The sequence below is a fragment of the Mastomys coucha genome, unplaced genomic scaffold (genome assembly GCF_008632895.1).
Source record: "Mastomys coucha isolate ucsf_1 unplaced genomic scaffold, UCSF_Mcou_1 pScaffold22, whole genome shotgun sequence".
Lineage (NCBI taxonomy): Eukaryota > Metazoa > Chordata > Mammalia > Rodentia > Muridae > Mastomys > Mastomys coucha.
The window spans coordinates 101,288,790-101,310,825 of NW_022196905.1; the positions used below are offsets into that span (position 1 = coordinate 101,288,790).

The window sequence follows — 22,036 nt, forward strand, 5'->3', positions numbered from 1 at the left end:
TTTCTGTTCACTACACCGAAGACCTTACAGCCTCTACCTATTGTTTGCATGGGAGAAGTGCACTGCTCATCCTAAAGACATGAGGGGGAGAAGACGCAAAGTCAGGGCCTTCTCAAGGTCTCACATTTCCAAGTTATGAGCAGTGAACAGTAAGGAGGGAGACAGCCTGGAGTACCCACCATGGCGTCCCTAGACCCAGAACATGAAGAAAAGAGCTGTGGCTTCCACATTCTTCCCCAGTAGTTCCTCAAAAGCAGAGGCCAGAACAGAAAAAAGGAAGGACAAGAAAAGTGGAGAGTCTGAGTTTTTATTTCCTTCTTTCTTTCTTTTTCCTTTTTTTCCCCTCTTGAAACCATCTCATGTAACTCACATTGCTTCAATTTCCCAAATACCAGGATTATAGGCATGAACCACCATACTTGGTTTTATCTTGGTTCTTTTTTTTTTTTTTTTTCTGAGACAGGGTTTCTCTGTAATAACCCTGGCTGTCCTGGAACTCACTCTGTAGACCAGGCTGGCCTCGAACTCAGAAATCTGCCTGCCTCTGCCTCCCAAGTGCTGGGATTAAAGGTGTGCGCCACCACCACCCAGCAGTTCTTTTATTATTTATTTTTAAATATTTATTTATTTTTATTTATATGAGCTGTCTTCAGACTCACCAGAAGAAGTCATCAGATCCCATTACAGATCATTGTAGTTGCTGAGAATTGAATTCAAGACCTCTGGAAGAGCAGTCAGTGCTCCTAATAGCTGAACCATCTTCCTAGCACTTTATCTTGCTTCTTGGCATAATGTTTTACAGTAAAAGTTTACATGATTTAATTTTAATAACAACATCATTTTTAACACCTGACTCCCAGGATTCCTAGATATTTGATAATGAGTACTTAGTTCACCATGAAGTAAAGGTCTTAATACTAATGTTAGAGGACAAAGGCATAGTAGAAAGAAAGCTTATATCCTGATCCATAAGTACACACAGGAAGAGAGAGAGAGAGACAGAGACAGAGAGAGAGAGAAGCACATTCACACACACACACACTGAAAGCTTATATCCTGATCCATAAGTACACACAGGAAGAGAGAGGACAGAGAGAGACACGCACAGAGAGAGAAGCACATTCACACACACACACAATCTTTTGAGACATAACAAATGTCACTGCTCTTCCTATTCTCGCATCCTAAGAACAGGAGCCTATGTTCCTTTGTTTTTGATAGTCCCAAGACTATCAAAGCAGAGCAGCCAAACTTCCAGGTTGTGGCCTCAGCTTTGTCATGGGAAAGCATGAGGTGTATAAGGGATGACCAGAAATCACCCATGAGTGAAGCAGAAGTGGCACTGGGACAGCTAGGACTGGGATTTCAGGGATGAGCACAGTGGTTTAAGATGTCCAGGACTGGGATGCTGATGTGAAGGTGAAAATGCAGTCCTAAGCCTGTCAAGATTCATGTCTCCTAGAAAATTGCTAGTTTGGAAAGTGTTGAGAGTGAACACGTGAACATGTGGGAGCAAGAGGCCAAAATGCACAGGTTGATAGGAGTGCTTCTAGTGACAGAGGTTGGGTTGCCCCAGGAAGATGGAAGCTTGGTGGTGGTGGGGGGGTGCTATAAGGAAATGAGTTCCTCAGGTCCAAGAAGATCTGAGGCCTGACTGAGCTGGTTGTATACAGAGACTTGTGCTTGAGAACCATGGCCTATGCTTGTGAAAGCAGATTCCTGAACCTGGTCTGGCAAGGACCTGTGTAGGTATCAACAGAATCATCACTTTCAAATTCACCCTGCTGAGACACATAAAGGGTCCTCTGTTCACAGTGCAAGTCATGGTGCTTGCTGGGCTGACTGCAGAGTGGGTGAGAATGGTTACTTGGATCTTTGACTTTTAAGCTCACAGTGACTTCAGTCTCCACCCATTGGTTCATTCACTGAGCACAAGGCCAGCACTAGGTAGTAAGAGTCATGGTTATGGCCTAAGTCTGGAGAACTTGCCATCTAGTGAGTTTCCAGGGTCCCTCGGGGTCAAGGCACAGGAAAGACTGTGTTCACAGTAAACCTTGAATTACACACCATCAGTCTGTGTCATCCTGGGTTCAGGGCCAGTTGGGCGTCCTGTAGGAATTAAGCTTCAAGTGTTTGTGGTACCAAATCTGCGTGGACCCCAGAAGCTTCTGAGGCCAGGTGGGAAGGGCCACAGGCCAACATTTCTTCACCCCTCCAGGTGCTTCTCTGGTCAGCCAATAAGGTATTTGAAGAGCTGACAGACATCGAAAGGCAGTTCCACAAGGCCTTCTACACTGTCCGGGCCTATCTAAACTGTGACCGGTACTCAGTGGGCCTCCTGGACATGACCAAGGAGAAGGTGAGGTCTCCAACTTTCAGGCACCTCCTCCCCAGAGTGAGCCAGCTCATAGGCTGAGTGTCCCCTTCTCTCTTCTTTTCTTTCCAGGAATTCTTTGATGTGTGGCCTGTGCTGATGGGGGAAGCCCAGCCATACTCAGGCCCACGAACACCCGATGGCCGGGTAAGTCAGACTGATGGGTGGCAACTACCCCACAACCTGGCTTCCCTAGATCTAACTCCATGAAGAGGATGGGGGAATAGTGTAACCCCTATCTTCTCTCATCAGGTTTCACTGCCCCAGTGAGGTAGATTCTCTAGATCTGCTTTAGCTTGCCAGAGCTCCTATAAATATTGTGACATGCTTGCACATGAATTTTAGTGTATTTGTCAAGTATGGGCCCAGTTGGTGTGAAGTTAAATGGGATACAGGAAAGAGAGATCTAAAATCTTAGTTTGCAATACACATCTATGAGTATGAGTGCCAGAGAGAGAGAGAGAGAGAGAGAGAGAGAGAGAGAGAGAGAGAGAGAGAGAGAGAGAGAGAACACATACACTGTACATATTTAATTACCTACCAGGTGCTGTATATGTGTCACTTCTAGATGTGCATTTTTGTGCATCAATGTGTCTGTGTGGGTGCTGATCTCTTTTCCCTTAAAGAAAGACTCCATTGAGAAGTTGACCAGGAGTCCCTACACTAATGTGTTTTGTTTCTCAGGAAATTGTCTTCTACAAAGTCATTGATTATATCCTCCATGGCAAGGAAGACATCAAAGTCATTCCGTAAGTGCTGGGGTTTGACAAGTGGCTCACCCCAGGATGGGACATCTCCAAACACAATCTCTAGAATAGTCATCTTTGGGGCTTTTTTGTAAAGATTTATTTTATTTATATGAGTGCACTGTAGCTGTCTTCAGACACACCAGAAGGGAGCATTGGATTCCATTACAGATGGTTGTGAGCCACCGTGTGGTTGCTGGGAATTGAACTCAGGACCTCTAGAAGAGCAGTCATTGCTCTTAATAGCTGAGCCATCTCTCCAGCCCATCGGGGCTTTTATATAGAGCCAGTAGGGCCTTCAAGAACAGTGAAGAGGAACATGGGAAGATTAACAAGGAAGTGACAAGCCTAAGGCACTTAGATATCTGAAACACATCTCTAGGTAGTCAGGTGAACTGTCCAGGTGACCTCACCAGCAGATACTCAACCATCCCAGCCTCACCTACCATCACACCCCAAAGAAAAGTCTATACAGAGGTCTGCCCTAGAGGGACAGTTATTAGTCCTAGGACCAATGACCTCATGAACCTATAAACCTGTCAATATCCCAAACAGGCTCCAAGCAGGTAGTATGATTCAGGTATCATGAAAGAAGAATAGGTAGCCAGCCCTGAATCCAGAGGCCAACTGAAGACAGGAGTCTCCAGTAGGGAAGGAGAACCTGCAAATTGAGGAGTTTCAACATGGCAGAATAGAAGGAAACTAGCTCCTCCTGCCCTCCTCCAGTCCCCATGAGCTTCCTAGCCTCATCCCACCTGAGCTCAGAGAAGGGCATCAAGTGAACTCATACATTGTTTCATCTAACAATCCAAGTATCCATTCCTCTGACCTCTGTTCTTTCCCACAGGACACCCCCAGCTGATCACTGGGCCTTGGCCAGTGGCCTTCCAACCTATGTGGCAGAAAGTGGCTTTGTGAGTGTCCCTCTCCAGGCCTTGGCCTGTACTTGCCGGTGCTACAGTGCATGCTGGCCTGCTATTAGCCCTTTCTGCCAGCTGCTGCTCACTTTGCCCAGTTAGAAGCTCCTCTGTTATAGGCAAGGCTAAGTAGGTTAGTGCTTGTGTTCGTGTGTTCAGTTGCTCAGAGTGAAACTGCTTCTCTTCCTTTCCAGATCTGTAACATCATGAATGCTTCAGCTGATGAAATGTTCAGCTTTCAGGTAATCTGCCTACTCACTTAATGAAACTGCATTTTACTAGAAAAAGAGGATATTTTGTTTCAGAAATGATGGATTGAATTAGGTTTTTCCACTTAAAACAACTTTTGAGGGCTAGAGAAATAGCTCAGCAGGCAAAATGTTTTCTATGATAGCATGAGGATCCAGCATCCACATAAATAAAACCCAGGTACATTTACCTATCAATCCAAGTGCTAGGTTGCGGGGATGAGAAGCAGGCAAGACAAAATGATTCCAGGGGCTTAGTGGCCAGCTAATCTAACCAATCAGTGAGCTCCAGAATCAGTTAGAAACACTATCTCAGAAAACAGTGTCAAGCAATAGAGGAAAACATCCAACATGTATGCACATAGGCACACCAATGTATGTAACATACACACATAAAACAACACATAAACACACATTTACACCTGTAATCAGATTGAGGCAGAAGGATTGCTGCAAGTTAGCTCAAGGCCAACATTGGCTAAAGAGTGAGAGTCTGTCTCAAAAAGCAAAAGAAAAATTGAAGAAACAATTTCAGTCTCAGTGACTGGGAAACCATACAAGAAATGTATTTGTATTTCCAGGTTTACAGTTGAGCTGAATTTATGTGCGCTCGGTTAGATTTAATTGATCTTGGCTGGACTCAGGTGATCTTGTATAGTCTTAGCTGAACTTATCTGATCTCAACTGATCTTGGCTGGACTCAGGAGGGCTTATCTGGGCTAAGTGAACTATCCTGTCTAGCCTCAAGTGATCTTGGCTGGTCTTAGTTGATCTTCACTGAGTTCCTCTGGGTCTTCACGGTGTTCAGCAGAAGTGAGCTTTGGGCTCAATCAATTTTGGTAGGATTCAGAGGAACTTTATCTGATATCACTTGATTGAAATTGGTTTAGTTGAACTTTTCTGTGCTAGAATCATGAAGGTTTAGAGTTTCTCTACTCTACCTGTCCTTATCTGGGGTTGGACAAACATGCCTATGACCACACAGCACTTTCCTAAGGGAGGTTATGTTCGTAGGAATATCACTAGCGACCTCTTGGAGGAACTGTCTAAAAATTACCATCCATATTTCATATTGAAAGACAGAATGAACCAACTACATAGTGTTCAAAGTTCAGTATAAAATAGAAATGTGGATCCATTTGTTGAGCAGTTAGTAAGTGCTTTGAACAAGGCTTCTCAGTTCTTCTAATAAGTATTCTTGGGGACTGGAGCCCTTGCATGCCCATGAAGTCTGCTATGCTGGGAAAATAGCCTCCCCCCAGCCCACAAAATTACCACACAAAGCCCTTGAACATAAAGTTCACAGACAAGTTAAAGTAAAGAGTCGGCAGGTAACCTATAAGCCTGGCCTGAGGACAGAAGAAAATGAGGTCTAACCCTCTCCCCTCCTCCACTCTCCGACGCGCCCCCCCAACCAAGTCCTTACCAGACCACACTTGGAACAGCCTAGTTCTTTTTCTACCCCCTGCAGGAGGGGCCCCTGGACGACTCAGGATGGGTGATCAAGAATGTCCTCTCCATGCCCATTGTCAACAAGAAAGAAGAGATTGTGGGAGTGGCAACCTTCTACAATAGGAAGGATGGAAAGCCCTTCGATGATCAGGATGAAGTCCTTATGGAGGTAAATATCTAGTATCATATGTGGACAGAGGGGTCCATCTATCATATAGTGGGACATCCGTGAGGACTGTCCCTCTCTACACACATTTGGACCTTGATTAGCATTGCGTCCGGGAGAAGAGGACAAGGGTAGTTCCCAAAGTTCTATCTCAGGAGGCCTCATTCACAGGCGTCCATTGTACTGTAGCAGTCTGGGAAACTGGCCTCTGAGTCACAGGTATAAAATGTAGTTAGTACTCACCAGAGTGCATGGCTAATGGGGTGACACTGTGGTCTACCTCCAGTCTCTGACACAGTTCCTGGGATGGTCAGTGCTGAACACAGACACCTATGACAAGATGAACAAGCTGGAAAACCGTAAGGACATCGCCCAGGACATGGTTCTGTATCATGTACGATGCAACAAAGACGAAATCCAGGAAATCTTGGTACTGTTCCTGGCATCTTATGGGGCCCCTCTGACTAGGGGATGCAGAGAGCTCAGTGATAAGGACATATGTCTGGGGCCCAGTGGCTAGGTCTAACCCTAACACTACACACTGTGAACTTAGACACTGTCCCTGTGCCATATCCTAAGCAGTGAGTAGGTGTGACCAGAGTCTTCCTAGCCCATCTCATTATTCCATCTGTAATCCATATGTGTCACTAAGGACAACACAGGGAATGGAATGAATCTCAGTTTCCTCAAGAACTTACCACTTATGTCTGGAATTGAGGCTGTCTGAGCACATGGGAGACTGCTGTCCTTCAGTGATTACCCTGTGTTCAACATAGTCTGTGATGGTATACCATCATTCTTTTACATTCACAGGGTAAGGGTGATGTTGTTACTGTCACAGGAGTAAAGGAGATACCACCACTGACACACTTATGGATGGACACAGATGGCATGATACCGCCAATTATGTCACACTGGTGTGAAGGTTAATAGTCACTCAGCCATAGTCATAGGGCTAAGGGATCCTATTGTCCTGTCCCTTGTTGGGGAAAGGTAATGAGGTCACTATGTTACTGTCATTCCTGGGGTGAAAGTGATATTAATGGCTACCATATGCGGTGTAGGTAATGCTGTTACTCTGTTATATATGGTGAAGTGACACTATCATTCATTCCCATTACTCACCTGTTGCTCTCTGTTAGCCAACAAGGGATCGCCTTGGGAAAGAGCCTGCTGACTGTGAGGAGGATGAGCTGGGGAAAATCTTGGTGAGAATCTGCTTCCTGTGGACACAAGCTGTTCTCCTAAGTGTCAGGAGAAAGCCTTAGCACACACAGTATCCTCTCATGATGTTAGTGCTACCTGTGTAGGCATGTCAACACTCCCCAGCAGAGAGGACAATACTGGCTCGTAGAGTGTCCAGCTGGAGTTTACTTGATATGTGCCCTGCTGAGTGTCTCTGCTTTCCTGTCTCCTCTGTTTCCCAGAACTACCCATGCTTTAGTTTCTGCATGTACAATTTAGGCCCATCTGTGCTGCCTCCCTCTAGGAGGATCTAGGTGCTAACAGTCCCCAGCTTAGATAGGGACTTAGATAGCTTACATGTGTGTAGGTAGGCACACAGAAGCACATGTTTGTGTGTCTTCCAGAGAACACCCATACATCAACTTGACAATTGTGGAATACATACCTTTTTCTGTCACCTGTGTGATTTATCAGAATCACCAGAGCTGTTTGTCTTACTGAACAAGTTTTGGAGTTTATTAATACCAACAAATTCTGAACACCAATGGCTTTGTGTGTTGTGAGTGTACATTTATGTGCCTATGTGTCCATATGGGTAGGTCTAAATCCACCAGTGTACTTCTGTAACTTTTCATGTATATATTTTTAGGTTTGCTTTTCCAACATCACTGCTACCAAGCCAGGCAAGCTTTTCACTGTCAGGCTACCTGGTGCAAGGAAACAGTAGGATAAGATAAACAGTGACCTAGCTATAAATTTGAGTAACTGGACGGCAGACATCACCAGATATATCTGGGTGTCTGCCTGGACAATGGTTCCAGAAAAAAGAAAGGTTAAGAACCAGTAAAGGTGTGATAGGCCTGCCTGCCTCAGCCCACAATCTCTCTTACAGAAGGAAGAGCTTCCAGGGCCAACCAAGTTTGACATCTATGAATTCCACTTCTCTGATCTGGAGTGTACAGAGCTGGAGCTAGTCAAATGTGGCATCCAGATGTACTATGAGCTGGGTGTAGTCCGAAAGTTCCAGATTCCTCAGGAGGTGAGGAGATATTGTTGGAGGTTCCAGAACAAGAGGAAGTGGAGGGGTGGTTAAGGATTACAGGTCCCCTAAGAGGTGAAGTGCATATGGTAATTAGAGGGAGGGTGTCCACAAGTCCCACAGAGAATCTTGGTGTCAAACATGTCCATCACAGTGAAAAATATTCAACAAATATATCTAGAATAAATGATTGGATGGACGGATGGATGGAAAGTTTGTTAACTAGGTTTTCCAAACAACATTTTTATTAGGGCATCACAGGGAAATAGGATCCTTAGGGAATTGTAGCAACTGCTCACCAGAATAGAAAACACATAGCACCTTCTAGGTTTGCCCCTCAGGGGTCAAGAGTGGGAGGAAGGGACGAGCTCAGAGCCCCACCATTCTGCTCTCTCCATGGGATTCTTACTCTGTCCTGCATCCACCTTCATACCTGTGTTCCCACAGCCTACATGAAGAATGAATAATCTCTCATGCTCTTCAGAAAACAGGAGCAACAGGCTGGTATTTCTGAAAGAAATTTTACTAAATGCTAAGGGAAATAGACAGAAAGAAAACCAATGGAATAAAAAATATTTCCAAATAATTATTTGATCCTAAACATCATAATAGAAGAAGTAAATGGTTCCCTGATCCTACATCCTCTTATTGAAGGAAATGTCGAGGTATCCCACCTTCCTACTCACAGGCCACATGTGACCCGCTCAAACGCTCAGGCCTTAAACCAATGGTTTTTTTCTGTTTGTTTGGTTGTTTAGTTGGATTTGGTTTTGGTTTTCTCAAAAGATCTCACATGCCAGGGTTCCTCTTTCCATTGTGAGTCTGAACCATGGGAAGAGAGAGGCATCAAATTCCCAATGGCTATTCTTTGATCTATCATGTGAGAACCCTTCTCAAACAGGAAGGGGCCAATGGGAACAAGGAACATGGGCTCTGAGGCCAACAAGATAGAAGTGGAGAAATAGGTATAACAGACTCTAATGCAAGCAGTATGAGAGGTTTGGGTAGACTCTCACATTGTGTTATGTAGACTCATGTGTGGATCCCAGAACCCACATGTCCTCTGCTCTCCAGGTCCTGGTGCGCTTCCTATTCTCTGTCAGCAAAGCATATCGAAGAATCACCTACCACAACTGGCGCCATGGCTTCAATGTAGCCCAAACCATGTTTACACTACTCATGGTATGTATGTAAATTGGATGGGCAAGATGACTCAGGGGGTTGGGGCAAGGACCATAGCTAATTACCTTCTGGCCCAAGGATGCCAATTGTGGGTATCCAGTCCCAGCAATGGGTGGAAGGGACCTGGGTGGGCAAAGGGATGGGTTTGGGCCACCCCATATTCCCTTCAACCACTGCCTTCTGGAGCCAGAGAGCTGGGCCAAAGGCAGGACTTAGGACTGGACCTATCCCCACAGACAGGCAAACTGAAGAGCTATTACACGGACCTAGAGGCCTTCGCCATGGTTACAGCTGGCTTGTGCCACGACATCGACCACCGTGGCACCAACAACCTGTACCAGATGAAGTAGGCTGTGGGGAGGGCAGGCTTGTGGTGGGCATGGTAAACCATAAATCACATGCCCTTAGGGTGAGTCTTTGCAGTCTGGCAATCAGTACTGAGATGGACCACCTTGAAGACACAGTGCCACACAGATCAGACTGCATCCTTCTGCCTTCTAACATTGCTTTTGTTGTGTTTTCCTGTTAAATAAAATATACAACAGATCCCAGAATCCTCTAGCCAAGTTACATGGCTCCTCAATTCTGGAAAGGCACCACCTGGAATTTGGGAAGTTTCTCTTGGCAGAGGAGGTTTGTTCCTGACTTGGTCCTGGGTTCTTCTCTGGGCTGTGGGAGACAAGCAGGAGACCCTGGGCAGCATGGATATCAGTGTGAGGTGCTAAAGGACAGGCTCACATCTAGAGATGTTCCCACATGGAGCAGAATTGTAGTCATGGAGGCAGTAGCTAGAAATGGCCACTAGAGGGTACAATGGATCATGGAAATGGGCAAAGGCATCTCACCCAGGCCATTAACAGAGGGTAGACACCAAGGGAAGACAGGGATGGCTATCTTTGCTTGGAGAAGTAGCCATGAGACTTATCTTCACATAAGTGAAGGCCAGGTTAGAGTGAGGGGATTAGAGAGAGTAGGCCCTGAGAGTCAAAAACAAGGGTACCACAGACAACATCTGCCACAACCCAAGTGATGGTCCCCACAGAGCCTGAACATCTACCAGAACCTGAACCGGCGGCAGCATGAACATGTGATCCACCTCATGGACATTGCCATCATTGCCACTGACCTGGCCCTCTACTTCAAGTAAGAATGTATCAGAGGCAGGAGGTGTGGGTAGAGATAACCATGACCAGTCTGTTACCTACTCCTCCCCTCCTTCTTGGGATCAGGAAGAGAACAATGTTCCAGAAGATTGTGGATGAGTCTAAGAACTATGAAGATAAGAAGAGTTGGGTTGAGTACTTGTCCCTAGAGACCACAAGAAAGGAGATAGTCATGTAAGTAGGAGGTCTACTGTTGGCCAACTAGCCCTGCAGACCTCCCTAATCCCAGGGACAGGAGACTCCACAAAAGTAGCTCTCTCTAGATTGAAAGGCACTGTCTCAATCTGTCCTGAGGTTCATAGGCCTCACCACAGAACCCAGAATCTTCCTTAGCACCCTTGACTACCACTTGCTTCAACCTCAGCTCTCCTTCACCTACAAGATGGTGACTCCTGACCAGCACCTTCCCTAGGATTGTCCCAGAGAGCTGCTGAGAAAATGTGTTTACTCTCTGCTCAGGACAGGTAGTCTGCTCTGTCTGTCCGCAGGGCCATGATGATGACTGCATGTGACCTGTCTGCTATCACCAAGCCCTGGGAAGTCCAGAGCAAGGTCAGCACTGATGACCATCTGGATCGAGAATAGCCCTTCATAGGCCATCCTGGGTCTGTACCTAGGGAGCTAGCTACAGAAAAATGGTGTTGGTTTTTGAAGTAATACCTGTGTACAGCAGTGAGAGGCACCATATGAACATTGGCTGTAGAGCCTTGAGGGGAGGGCCTGCTGCTCCTGAACACAGGGCCCCACTATAACTTGTGTGTGCTCAGGTTGCTCTTCTGGTGGCTGCTGAGTTCTGGGAACAAGGGGACTTAGAGAGGACTGTCTTGGACCAACAGCCCATTGTGAGTATTGCTTCCAGAATCTTCCATCTTGACATATGTATTAGAATGCTTGGTAGTGCTCCAGACCCCAGAAATTTAAGATCTCGGAGTGTTAGCCTTGATTTGTGGGACCCTTTGGCATGACTATGGGTAATTTGGTATCTTGTAGAAGAATAGAAATCACAAAAAAATTGTTAGATTGGGGTTATAACTCACAAGTAAGAGTCTATGCAGCTGCAGAGAACACCCACTAGGCAGGACAGCCCAGAAAGGTCAACTCAGAGAAGGGCAAACCTAGGGAAAGACAGGGAGAAGTAGTAGCAGTAATCCATGGTAAGATAGACTATGAGGTAGTTTCAGTTAGGGTTAGGACCCAACACTAACATCAGAGATGGTATCTACATACATAGGAAGTGGGAACTACATAGGGTTGTTCTGACCACCTATTTTCCAAGCCAGCTCTAGCTAATGTAATGAACTGTTTGAAGCAGGCTTTAGGCAAGGCATACGCTACATAAGAAAGAGGTCTTTGCAAGCAAACAGGTCTCATAGAGAGAGACTGCACCCATTTCATTTGCCTATGTTTTCTTCACAAGCCCATGATGGACCGGAACAAAGCAGCTGAGCTCCCCAAGCTGCAAGTTGGCTTCATCGACTTTGTATGTACTTTCGTATACAAGGTGCGAAGTAGAGGTACTCTATGTTGGCTGGGTTGGCTGGCTAAGAGTGGATAGGGAATGGGCTGAATCCAGCAGGGACCAAACAGGGACATTTGTGAGATCTCCACCCTTATCTGATAGATGGGGGAAACCACAACACCCATCTCAACCTGCCCAGCCAATGGTTTGTCCCAAAACTTATGACTATCCCTTAGAAGCACTAAGTATATTCCCTAGAATGTCCTTACTCACCCTGAGGTCTCACCTTAAATATCCCTGCCTCAGAGTACCCCTTTACCCACAATGGGCACACCATCTTCAGGAAAATGGCTGCAATTTGTCTACTAGGTATCTGTGAAAATGTGAAGGCAAGCCTGAGTCTTACTGTTTCCAATGGCATATCCCAAATACAACCTGAAGAACATGAGAGCAGCCATGTTCCCACTAGCTGCTTGGGCACCAATAAATTGCCAAGTCTTTGAGTTCTGCAATTTTATCATTGAGTAGAAGACAGGAACTTGAAGAGACTCACAAGATAGGCCTGATTATAGTGTCCTCATGTGATATACATGACACCCAAGCTCCACACCACTCTAGTACTCAGTGGTGACAGACCCAACATTGTAAGGTGGATGCTGTGTGACCACAAGTGAAGTCAGTCAAAAGCAGCCAGGAGGCAGAAAGAGGTGGCCACTGTGGGCCTCACTGTCCCTCTGCCCATTGACATCACCTGAAAGCAGCTGTAGGGCTTGCTGGAGCTTCCAATCTTCCTGCAGGTGACATTCTCTGCTCTATTCTTGGGATGTTCAACCTGTTAGTACTGTATCATAAATACTTATACCCAACAGCTCCATCTCACAAAAGTTCCTATCCTGTCCTCCTCCTCAGGGATTTTCTGGAAAAGGGACACCTCAGTAGTTCTCTCCTATGCTGGTTAACTATAGATGACATTGCCTGGGGTGAGCACCAAATGAAATAAGCTAAGGGTCGAGAAACCAAGCTTATGCTGGGCCTGTGGTGTGGTGTGGAGCCATAGATCATGTGACCTGGGAATCACTCTTTGCAGTCCAGTGACCAGTGCTAAGAGTGGTCATTTTATATGCATGGTGCCAGGGAGTGTGAAGCCTCATTTCACTGTCCTTATGACACAGATACTAGAATCCTATAACCAAGATATATAGTTCCATGATTCTAGGGCATTCTCAGTCCAATGAGTCTGGTAATAGGGAAGCCTGAGTCCTTGAAGAGCTACCATTTGAGCCCTCCAAGATCAGTGAAACAGCATGGTGACTTCTCAGTTCCCTCTAGGAATTTTCTCGGTTTCACGAAGAGATCCTGCCTATGTTTGACCGACTGCAAAATAACAGAAAGGAGTGGAAAGCACTAGCTGATGAGTATGAGGCCAAAGTCAAGGCCCTGGAGGAAGAAAAGAAGGAAGAAGACAGAGTAGCAGCCAAGAAAGGTCTGGGCCCCTCAGAGGACTGGGATGCGCTCATAGTTAACCCCTAAGTCAATGCTGTAAGATGGCAGAGAACCACCAAGCAAGCAGGAAGGCACCCAATTCTGATAGTCTGACAGCTGAGACAGAGGCTCTAGAGTCAAGGAATGCCCCATCCATCTCTCCTGTTCCCCATGGAGCATGGCTGTTCATGCTATGTAGACAACAGACCAGACTGAAATGCTCTCTCACTGAGACAAGTGGAACTACTTTGTTCCACTAAGTAGTTCCTTGCCAGGTGAGGTAGCATATGCCTGTAATCACATAACCCCTCCCCTAGCTCTCCTCAGAAACAAGAGAGAAAACCTGAATCAAAAAACAAAAAGGAGCTGGGTGGTGGTGGCACACGCCTTTAATCCCAGCACTTGGGAGGCAGAGGCAGGTGGATTTTTGAGTTCAAGGCCAGCCTGGTCTACAGAGTGAGTTCCAGGACAGCCAGGGCTATACAGAGAAACCTTGTCTCGAAAAACCAAAAAAAAAAAAAAAAAAAAAAAAAAAAAAAAAAAAAAAAAAAAAAGGCAACCTGGGATTCTCCAGGGCCATTGCAAGAGTACATTGAAGAGCACAGCTTCTGGGTCATGGGAGGTTAAGACTGAAAGTAATCAGGGCATAGTGACCAAAGAGGCTCAAGCAAGGCTCAGCATAATCGGCTTGGGTTGGCTACAGACCTAGTTCAGCCCCTGCAGGGAGAATCTACAGGGCAGAGGGCACTGGGTATAGAAGACAAAGCCTCACGTTCTCTCTTCTTTTGCAGTGGGCACAGAAATTTGCAATGGTGGTCCAGCACCCAAGTCCTCGACCTGCTGTATCCTATAAGCCCTATCTCAGGGATTTGGGCCTCTCCTGCTACTCACCCACTGCACATGGACTCTGCCTATAGCAGTTTGGTATAAGACATTAGGAACAGGGAAAAAAATGATCAAACATAACTTTGGATATTTTGAAATTTTAAAGGTGTTTTTACAAATTAAAACCAACTATGAATAAGTTAAATGGTGTCGTCCATAATATTCATCTGGTTTGATAAAAGTTCCCAGAGATCTTTATATAGGATCTGTGAAGTATCTGGAATCAGAGCTGTACTATTATATGTAGGTATTCAGTCCCATCTGCTTCAGTAAAAACATATGCCCAGGGAAGTCAGAACAACATAGAGAAAATAACTCGCCAGGATTATACATGCCGACATCACATTTGGCCTGTTGAAAAACTCTGCTGGGCCAAGGTTGTGAGCAGAGCTGAGATCAAACGGAAGTGGCTTGGATGCCTGGGCGGACCTAAAGGAAGCATCCAGCAGCGTTGTCTGCTGTTGATGTTGCCACTGTACAGAGGAACCTAGAAGGTAGAGCAGAGGCCTCCCAAGACTAACTTCTGAGATGGACACTCTCTGGCAAAGAACAAACTTATGGGAATCCCAAAGAATTTGTCCTCCTGACAGGCCAACACTAACTGGATGGGGCCAAGCCTGGGAAGAGAATACATTTTGCCTTTAGCACTTTGGGGCATGGAGTGGCAAATTTAATCCTTAAGAGCCGCAGATAGTGGGATACCATCTGGGGGGCATCCGGGGGAGGGGGGAGCAGCTCCTCAGCCTCTAAAACCAAGTAACAGCTCTGATGTGTGCTTACACTGGCTCTCATTGCATCTGTAGATTAACTCACTTTAAAAACAAAAGCAGGCTCCAAACCTAGAAAGTTTATTCAAAGCACAGAACCGAGGAGGCAGTAACATTTCTAGTTTGCTTTTGATTGTAGTGGTAACCATAACTAACAACTTGGAGGGTTTGCTTTATTTGGTTAACATGTCTCCATCAGTCAAGCAGAAGCAGAGCCAGGAATCATAGAAGAACACTGCTTACTAGCTTGCTCATTTTGCTTTCTTATAGGACCATCTGCCCAGTGGTGGTACCACCCACAGTGGGCCGGGCACTCCTATACATTAACCCATCAATTAAGAAAATACCTCAAGCCGGGCAGTGGTGGCACACACCTTTAATCCCAGCACTTGGGAGGCAGAGGCAGGCAGATTTCTGAGTTCAAGGCCAGCCTGGTCTACGAAGTTGAGTTCCAGGCCAGCCAGGGCTATACAGAGAAACCCTGTCTCAAAACAAATAAACAAACAAAAAGAAAAAGAAAATACCTCATAGAAAAGACACAAGCCAATCTGATAGACAATTCCTCAACTGAGGTTCCCTCTTCCTAGGTGTCTAGTTTGTGTCAAGCTGACAAGAGCTAACTAGCACCCCGGTGGGACATAGGAGCCTAGTCATCCAGGCCTCCTTGAATAGTTCAGCTTTAGGTCACTTTCTGAGACCCAGACAAGAATTATGAGTTGGGGACACAAGACCTATATTATTGTGAAGGCATCAACACCCACCTGTCCTCCTATGCAGGGCCTGAGCTGATGACATATGCAGAAGAGCACAGAGCAGAGCAGAGCAGAGCAGAGCAAAGCAAGTTGCATCCAAGGAGGCCAGGCCACTCTATTACCCTGGCATCCCTGGTGTCCCAATTTTGCCTTACCACTGCAACCTTCAGTACTTCTCACGTTTCTGAGCTTCACTTTGTATGTGTGTTGGTAATGATCATTAATTCTATTGAAACTCCACCCACCCCACCTCCACTCCCACCCTTACCAGAGGAAAAGCCAGGACACAGCCACAGAGCTGGTACCTAGAAGCAAACCAAGGCAGTAAAGAGAGGTAGCCAGAGCATCACACAATGAAGTTTTATTCATCCTCAACGACTAGAGAAAAGCAAGCTCACTGGCGCCTCACTTGAGAATGCTGTCATCTTGAGCTGAAAAGTGAGAAGAGACCATGTCAAACATTATACAAACTCGGGCCACTTTATGGGGACTTCAGTTTTTAAACAATCAAGGATCTAATTCCGAGAGAACCTAACTTCATTACTAAAACCATTCCTTGCATCCCCAACTGCCTTCTCCATCTGACTGGAATCTACAGGAAGTCAACAGAAAGGGGTCGGAGTCTGCTCAGCAGAAGCCTCTCGAAAGGCAATTTGCAGATGCCACTCCAAGAGAGGGGGTAGTATGTCCCTCCCGCTCTACTGGACTCCACGGAGGACAGCACTGGACAAAAGCGTCATGAGATGAGAGGCAGCCCCTGGTCCACTAAGCAGCAGCTACTTTCAGAAAATTCGACGGTGTTGAGAGGGCTAAAAAGCCATACCTTCTGCCAGTTCTTTCTCAATCCGTTTCAACTCATCTAGTCTCTTCTTTTCCTCCGCCGCTATTCTCCTTTCCTCCTCTGCCCGGGGTTTTAGGTAACCTGGGGAATGGAAACAATTAACTTCTCCTCTAAAAATGCTGCTTCGTGAAAAAGCCGACTCCAGAATCTCCAGGTAGCTGTTCCCACCAGCCCGACTTTAGGGCCTAGCATCATCTCCCTCCCAAGGAGCTGCGGGCTTGAGCAGTGTCACACAGCCGGGTGCCTCTCACCCAGAATCCCGCCCTCCGGGTCCCCAAACTCACTGTAGCGCTTGGCGCCGTATGCCATGCCGAGGATCAGAGCGGAGTACCGGCCGAACTGCAGAACAAAACGTTAGAGCAAAGGCACACCAGAGGAACAAGGGGATCGCAGGGATCAGGGAGTACGGGGCGTGTGCAAGGGTTGCAGGCCCGGGATCACTTCGAGACCACAGCTGGCAGTCCCGAGGTTGGGCAATACTAAATCAGGGGAGGGAAAGGGGAAGAGGGCATACAGGGGCTCTGAGCACCGCGCTGCGACGGGGAAGCGGATTCACCTTGATGAGTGGAGAGACCTGAACTGGGGGCACCATTTTGTCCGTGACCTTCGCGCCGGAAGCTCAACTGGGGCGGAAGACAGCGAGAATGCAAGACGCCTCCTGAAGCCAGAAAAGCGCATGCGCTACAGTTAAAACGCTGCCCCCTAGCGACTGGAGGATAGCAGAGTGTTCCCACGGGGTTGGTTACCAACTTTTCGGGTACGGAGTCTCTGGGCTGTTAGTGTAAGATGGCTTCAGAAGCACCCTTCCGACGCAGAGCCTCGTTACTTCAGCACCCGGCGTGTAATGAACGACCCGCCCTGGAATCCGTCGCCCACCTGTTGTGGCCTGGAGCATGCAAACAATCCCTTTGCCTCTTGGAACCTACGAGCACACCTGGCCGACGCGGGCGGCCCACTGGGTGCGGTGGGTTGGGCACGAGATTACAGAACTTGTATTGGCCCTTCCTGAGAGGTCAGCAACCTTCCAGGGCTTTCTTGCAACATCTGGCATTGGTCGCATATGTCCTCTGACTAGTGTTTTCTCGCCCAGAGCTCCTAACTTCCACCTCTGTGATGTTTTGGGCCTTACAGGTAATGGTCATCCAAATGGGACTAACCTCCCTGCCCACACTCTCAGGACCACATGTCCTGAATCCTAATGACCTCTTCTCCAGGCCGGGGGTGGGGGTGGGGTGGGGGTGGGAATGTGTGGGGGAAACCTGACCATGGAGCACCCAGATTGCCAAACTATCTTTCTGCAGTTCGTGTCCCCAGAGTGGGTGCCTCTCTAGCAACTATGTATGTCTAGACCAACAATTCTCAACCCCTTGTGATCCCTTTGGCAAATCCTTATTTCCAAAAATATTTACATTATGACTCATAACAGCGGCAAGATTACAGTTATAAGGTAGCAATGAAAATAATGTTATGGTTGGTGGGGGGAGAGTCACATAGGGGTTATATTAAAGGGTCACAGCTTTAGGAAAGTTAAGAATCATTGGCCTAGACAGAAGTTGTCCAGGGATGGGGCAAGCAGGAGACAAGGCAATTATCAGCTGTGTCTATTGGCAAGCATCTATGTGTACATCTGTCATGGTACAATTTGTAGCCACCCACTGAATGGCTGGCTGTACCCCAATGCCCCATAGTGACTTAAAGTCTCCCTAAGGCTGTCAATTGAGCCAGCCTCCTCAGTTTTGCATTTCACCAGGGCTTGGAAAGGTACACAGTCTGTAGGGATGGGACATCTTTTCCTTACTCTTTTAAGTCCATATTTATAAGGAGAACATAACTATAAATATAAAGTGGATAAAACGCAGCAATGAAAACTCCAGGACTCATAATAGGTGCTCAGCTCTCCTGGGCCAATAGAAGAGTAGCCATTGCCCTTGCCCTGGAACTGTGCCTACATTTGGTCTAGAGTCGAAGCCCTAGGTCTTCTCTGTTAGAATCCTAGAAATTTTCCTAAACTGGGAAGAGAACTACCCAGGCCATGTGCCACAGGTGTACCACATACACATCTTGCCTTTGAGATGTCCGATCTTCAGTCCGTCACTCCCATCCCTACCTGAGCCACGCTGAGATTCCTGCCCTCCTTCTGACTCAGTGCTCCGGAGGAAGCTACAGAGGCGTGCTAACTACAAGGCATCAGATAAACCTTCTCACCCCTTATGGCCATCTGCGCACTGAGCTCTCTCCCTTTCCTGATCTTGAGCAACTGGCTAGATAACCTTATGTGACCAAACAGGTTTCCCTCACTAAATCTTAAAATAAATCAGACTCCATAGCAGCTCAAGCTTCCAGAACTGAAGTGCCTTTGGGGCTAGATTGAGGGGTGGGTACACAGAAGCTACATGGAGTCGAGGCAAAAGAGGCTTACAGTAAACACTGGCACAAGCATACACATAAATGGCTTGGCACCTGCTGTAGCTTGGGGTCATTTGTCAGGCAGTGGAAGTGGTTAAGGTTCCACTTAGCTCAGGACACCACTAGGAGGATTCTGCACCTGTTGGAGACAGCTGTGTGCAGAATCTAAATATTCCCATGTGCTGCTATCTTTAGTGCTGTGCCCAGGCTCAGCCAAGATCTTCCCTGGGGTCTTATCCTCTCATATTCAGAGTTTGCCACCCCTGTAGCTGGGCTAAACCCAACTGAGGCCCTTTACTCTCAACTATCATTCCCACACCTGGACAAACTCCCACCTCTGGTAATGTGGACGATGTCACAGTTTAGAAATGTACCAGGGTAGGAGTTACCCAGCTATCAGATGCACAATCCATTCCCACTTGGCCCATCTGTGGCTGCTGAGGTCCTAGTTCCTACTGTTCTTATCAATGCTCTGAACCATGGGACTGTGGGGGATCTCATCTGCTCATTTCATTGTATTTCCTGAACTTCCTCATCCCATACAGCCTACAGGCCCACTCCCATATCTCTTGCCCTTATTCTTGCCCCAGAAATCCAGTGTCTGGCATCAGTGACAGAATACAAGTCATATTGCTTCCCTGAACTTTGCCTGTCAGATGAGTAATGGGAAACCTGAGGGCTGACTCCACTGCAGTCAGTCTAACCTTCTCTTCTGCCTCAGAAATGCTATTACCCATGACTCAGTGACAGAAGTGGCATCATAATGGCTCCTGGGTCTGCCAGTTAATCAGGAAGTAAAAATTAGTGCCATGAAAGGCTTGATACACACAGAACAAAACATAAATTCTTTACCAGGCTCTGGTTGCACAATCCTAGCACTAGGGAGGAAAAGGCAGGCAAGTCTCTGAGTTTGAAGCCAGCCTGGTCTACAAAGTGAGTTTCATGTGAACCAGGGATACACAGAAAAGTCCTGTCTCAAAAATAAAACAAAACCCAACAAAACATACATTCTTGGGCCAGAGCCATTCATCTGCTAGTTTTGAAAAGGTTTTGTCCTCAGTACCTCCAGTCTCTGCTGCCCTAGCAGAGCCCAGTTGCCTAGGATGAATCAGATGCCCAGTCTTGACCAGTAATGTGTCACATGCCCTGGAGATGTAGCATCCTTGGCAGAGTAAAACCTCCTGATGCCTGGGCTGAGAGAAGGGTTAACTGGGCTACCTAGGCTCACTCTGCAGTTGTCCAGTCCCCTGGGGACAATTCTCAGCCTCTTCTTGTAGGGAGTGGCAACCAAAGTCTGACTGTCTTACAGGACCAGGCAGGGGGCTGGCAAGATGGCTCAGCAGGTAAGAGCACTGACTGCTCTTCCGAAGGTCCTGAGTTCAAATCCCAGCAACCACATGGTGGCTCACAACCATCTTTAATGAGATCTGCCTCTTCTGGTGCGTTTGAAGACAGCTACAGTGTATTACATATAACTAAATAAATCTTGAAAAAAAAAAAAAAGGCAGGCAAGACTCGGGCATGGTGAACAGGTAGCACAGGAAGTGCTGGGCAGGGGCATCCAAGTGTGTGTGTGCATGCACTTACACAAGGATGTCTTTGTGTGTTTGCTCATGTGAACATAAAGAATGGTTGTAGGTGTAGAGATATATGCCCTGCAGTTGCAATGGTGACAAACTAGGAAGAATAAGGGAGGGCCTGGACCTTCCGAAAACTGGATGCCAGGAGTGAGCCCATCCTTGGAGTTCATTTACCATGAAGCCCTCTCGGATTGGACATATGGTGCTGCTTGGACCCTCCAGTGCTACAGTTCCCTCATCCTGTGAGTTAAGCCTCCCAAAACATGGGGTGTCCCCGAGTGTTCCCCCAATCGCCTCAAAGCACCCCTGTCTCTCAAGACAACAGGAAGACCAATGGAGAACAGCACTGCATATACAGAGGGCACTCTCCAATGTCTTCTCTAATTCTGAGCAGACCCAGATCTGGAAGTTCTAGGAGGTTAGTCTGCCTTTGCTCTCTGGGAACCCCCCCCCCACACACACACACAGCTGGTACCTGTCCCTTTGGTGGAGCAGAGCCAGGTGTGGGAGGTAAGGGTAGGAGCTAGGGCAAAGCTAGGCCACTAGTGGAGCAATAAGTCTGGCATTGACTCTCAGCCCTTCACACTCATGGAAAAGGACAGAGGCAGCTTCATTAACAAAGACAACCTGGAGGATTGTCTTTTATCACTTCCCTGAGTAGGTGTGATCTCTTCATCAGGTAAAGCAAGGGCATTGCACCTAAATGCTAATACATTCTCTTATTTGGGAGGTGTTATGACCAATTTTGGGTTTGTTTAGTTGTCCCTTAGCTGTTCCAAAGGACTCTACTCTCCTGGTCTTAGTGTAGCTATTCAAGGCCCTGGTTTGTTTAGAGCTGGCAGAGGGTGTCCAGGATGGTTAGAAAAATCTGGGATGGGCTTAAGGCAGGGACTGGGGAGGCAGCCAGCCTTATTCCTCTCCCCGATCCTACACCTAGACTCATCTTGTAGACTTAGAAGAGGGTATGTTTGGGTAGACCGACTCATTATCTCAGAAACAGATGCCAGCTTTTCTCCCAACCTCTCCAAGCCAATGCCTTCTCTCTCAAAGTTGCCTACCATGAGACACTCCTGAGGTGGGTTGGGGAGGTGGTATATGGACTTTTGGTCCTAACTTAGAAGCTGGGAAAGACTTTTTATCTGGAATAATAATTCCCTAGTGCCTACCTTCTCTATATTTGAGAATAGAAAACAGTTCTCAAATTTCTCCTCTCCACAGCAGATGATGTCCTTAGATTTGAAGTGACTTGAACGAGCCCAGCCTATATTACCCACACTTGGGCCAAGGGCTCTGTCTCATGCCTCTCCTTTGTCCACATGTGCACAGTACTGCTCTGGAGTCACCCTGGAAATGGTAGGTGTAGGCTGTCCTGTAGTGTCAGTGTCGAGGACA

General features: G+C 46.9%; 2 protein-coding genes and 1 long non-coding RNA gene across 7 annotated transcripts in view; 2 read left to right on the forward strand and 1 right to left on the reverse strand.

The window, feature by feature from the left end:
* The window catches only part of Pde6b (phosphodiesterase 6B), a 36,817-nt gene extending 22,374 nt beyond the window's left edge, over positions 1 to 14,443 (forward strand). For 2 of the 5 annotated variants that reach the window (XM_031337248.1, XM_031337249.1), the window contains 19 exons: positions 2,219 to 2,359; positions 2,447 to 2,521; positions 3,059 to 3,123; positions 3,968 to 4,034; positions 4,232 to 4,279; positions 5,757 to 5,906; positions 6,190 to 6,333; positions 7,046 to 7,111; positions 7,981 to 8,127; positions 9,202 to 9,309; positions 9,546 to 9,655; positions 9,855 to 9,942; positions 10,352 to 10,452; positions 10,539 to 10,646; positions 10,961 to 11,024; positions 11,240 to 11,314; positions 11,890 to 11,973; positions 13,261 to 13,414; positions 14,205 to 14,443. In XM_031337248.1, the coding sequence (XP_031193108.1) occupies positions 2,219 to 2,359; positions 2,447 to 2,521; positions 3,059 to 3,123; positions 3,968 to 4,034; positions 4,232 to 4,279; positions 5,757 to 5,906; positions 6,190 to 6,333; positions 7,046 to 7,111; positions 7,981 to 8,127; positions 9,202 to 9,309; positions 9,546 to 9,655; positions 9,855 to 9,942; positions 10,352 to 10,452; positions 10,539 to 10,646; positions 10,961 to 11,024; positions 11,240 to 11,314; positions 11,890 to 11,973; positions 13,261 to 13,414; positions 14,205 to 14,266 (1,857 nt within the window). In that variant the 3' untranslated portion in view covers positions 14,267 to 14,443. Of the gene's footprint in view, positions 1 to 2,218; positions 2,360 to 2,446; positions 2,522 to 3,058; positions 3,124 to 3,967; positions 4,035 to 4,231; positions 4,280 to 5,756; positions 5,907 to 6,189; positions 6,334 to 7,045; positions 7,112 to 7,980; positions 8,128 to 9,201; positions 9,310 to 9,545; positions 9,656 to 9,854; positions 9,943 to 10,351; positions 10,453 to 10,538; positions 10,647 to 10,931; positions 11,025 to 11,239; positions 11,315 to 11,889; positions 11,974 to 13,250; positions 13,415 to 14,204 lie in introns of those variants that run through there. The other 3 variants (XM_031337250.1, XR_004109433.1, XM_031337251.1) reach the window with 3 other exon arrangements.
* A 1,720-nt stretch (positions 14,444 to 16,163) lies between these two features.
* On the reverse strand, positions 16,164 to 17,316 carry Atp5me (ATP synthase membrane subunit e). Its single transcript, XM_031337252.1, has 4 exons — positions 17,215 to 17,316; positions 16,943 to 16,997; positions 16,641 to 16,739; positions 16,164 to 16,248 (listed from the first exon to the last, which is right to left on the reverse strand). Exons 1-4 carry the CDS (start codon positions 17,248 to 17,250, stop codon positions 16,223 to 16,225), a joined length of 216 nt encoding a protein of 71 aa, XP_031193112.1. The 5' UTR covers positions 17,251 to 17,316; the 3' UTR covers positions 16,164 to 16,222.
* LOC116068095 lies at positions 17,272 to 18,987 on the forward strand. Its single transcript, XR_004109434.1, has 2 exons — positions 17,272 to 17,789; positions 18,702 to 18,987. It is a non-coding gene; the product is annotated as an uncharacterized LOC116068095 (long non-coding RNA).
* The last annotated feature ends 3,049 nt before the right edge of the window (positions 18,988 to 22,036 follow it).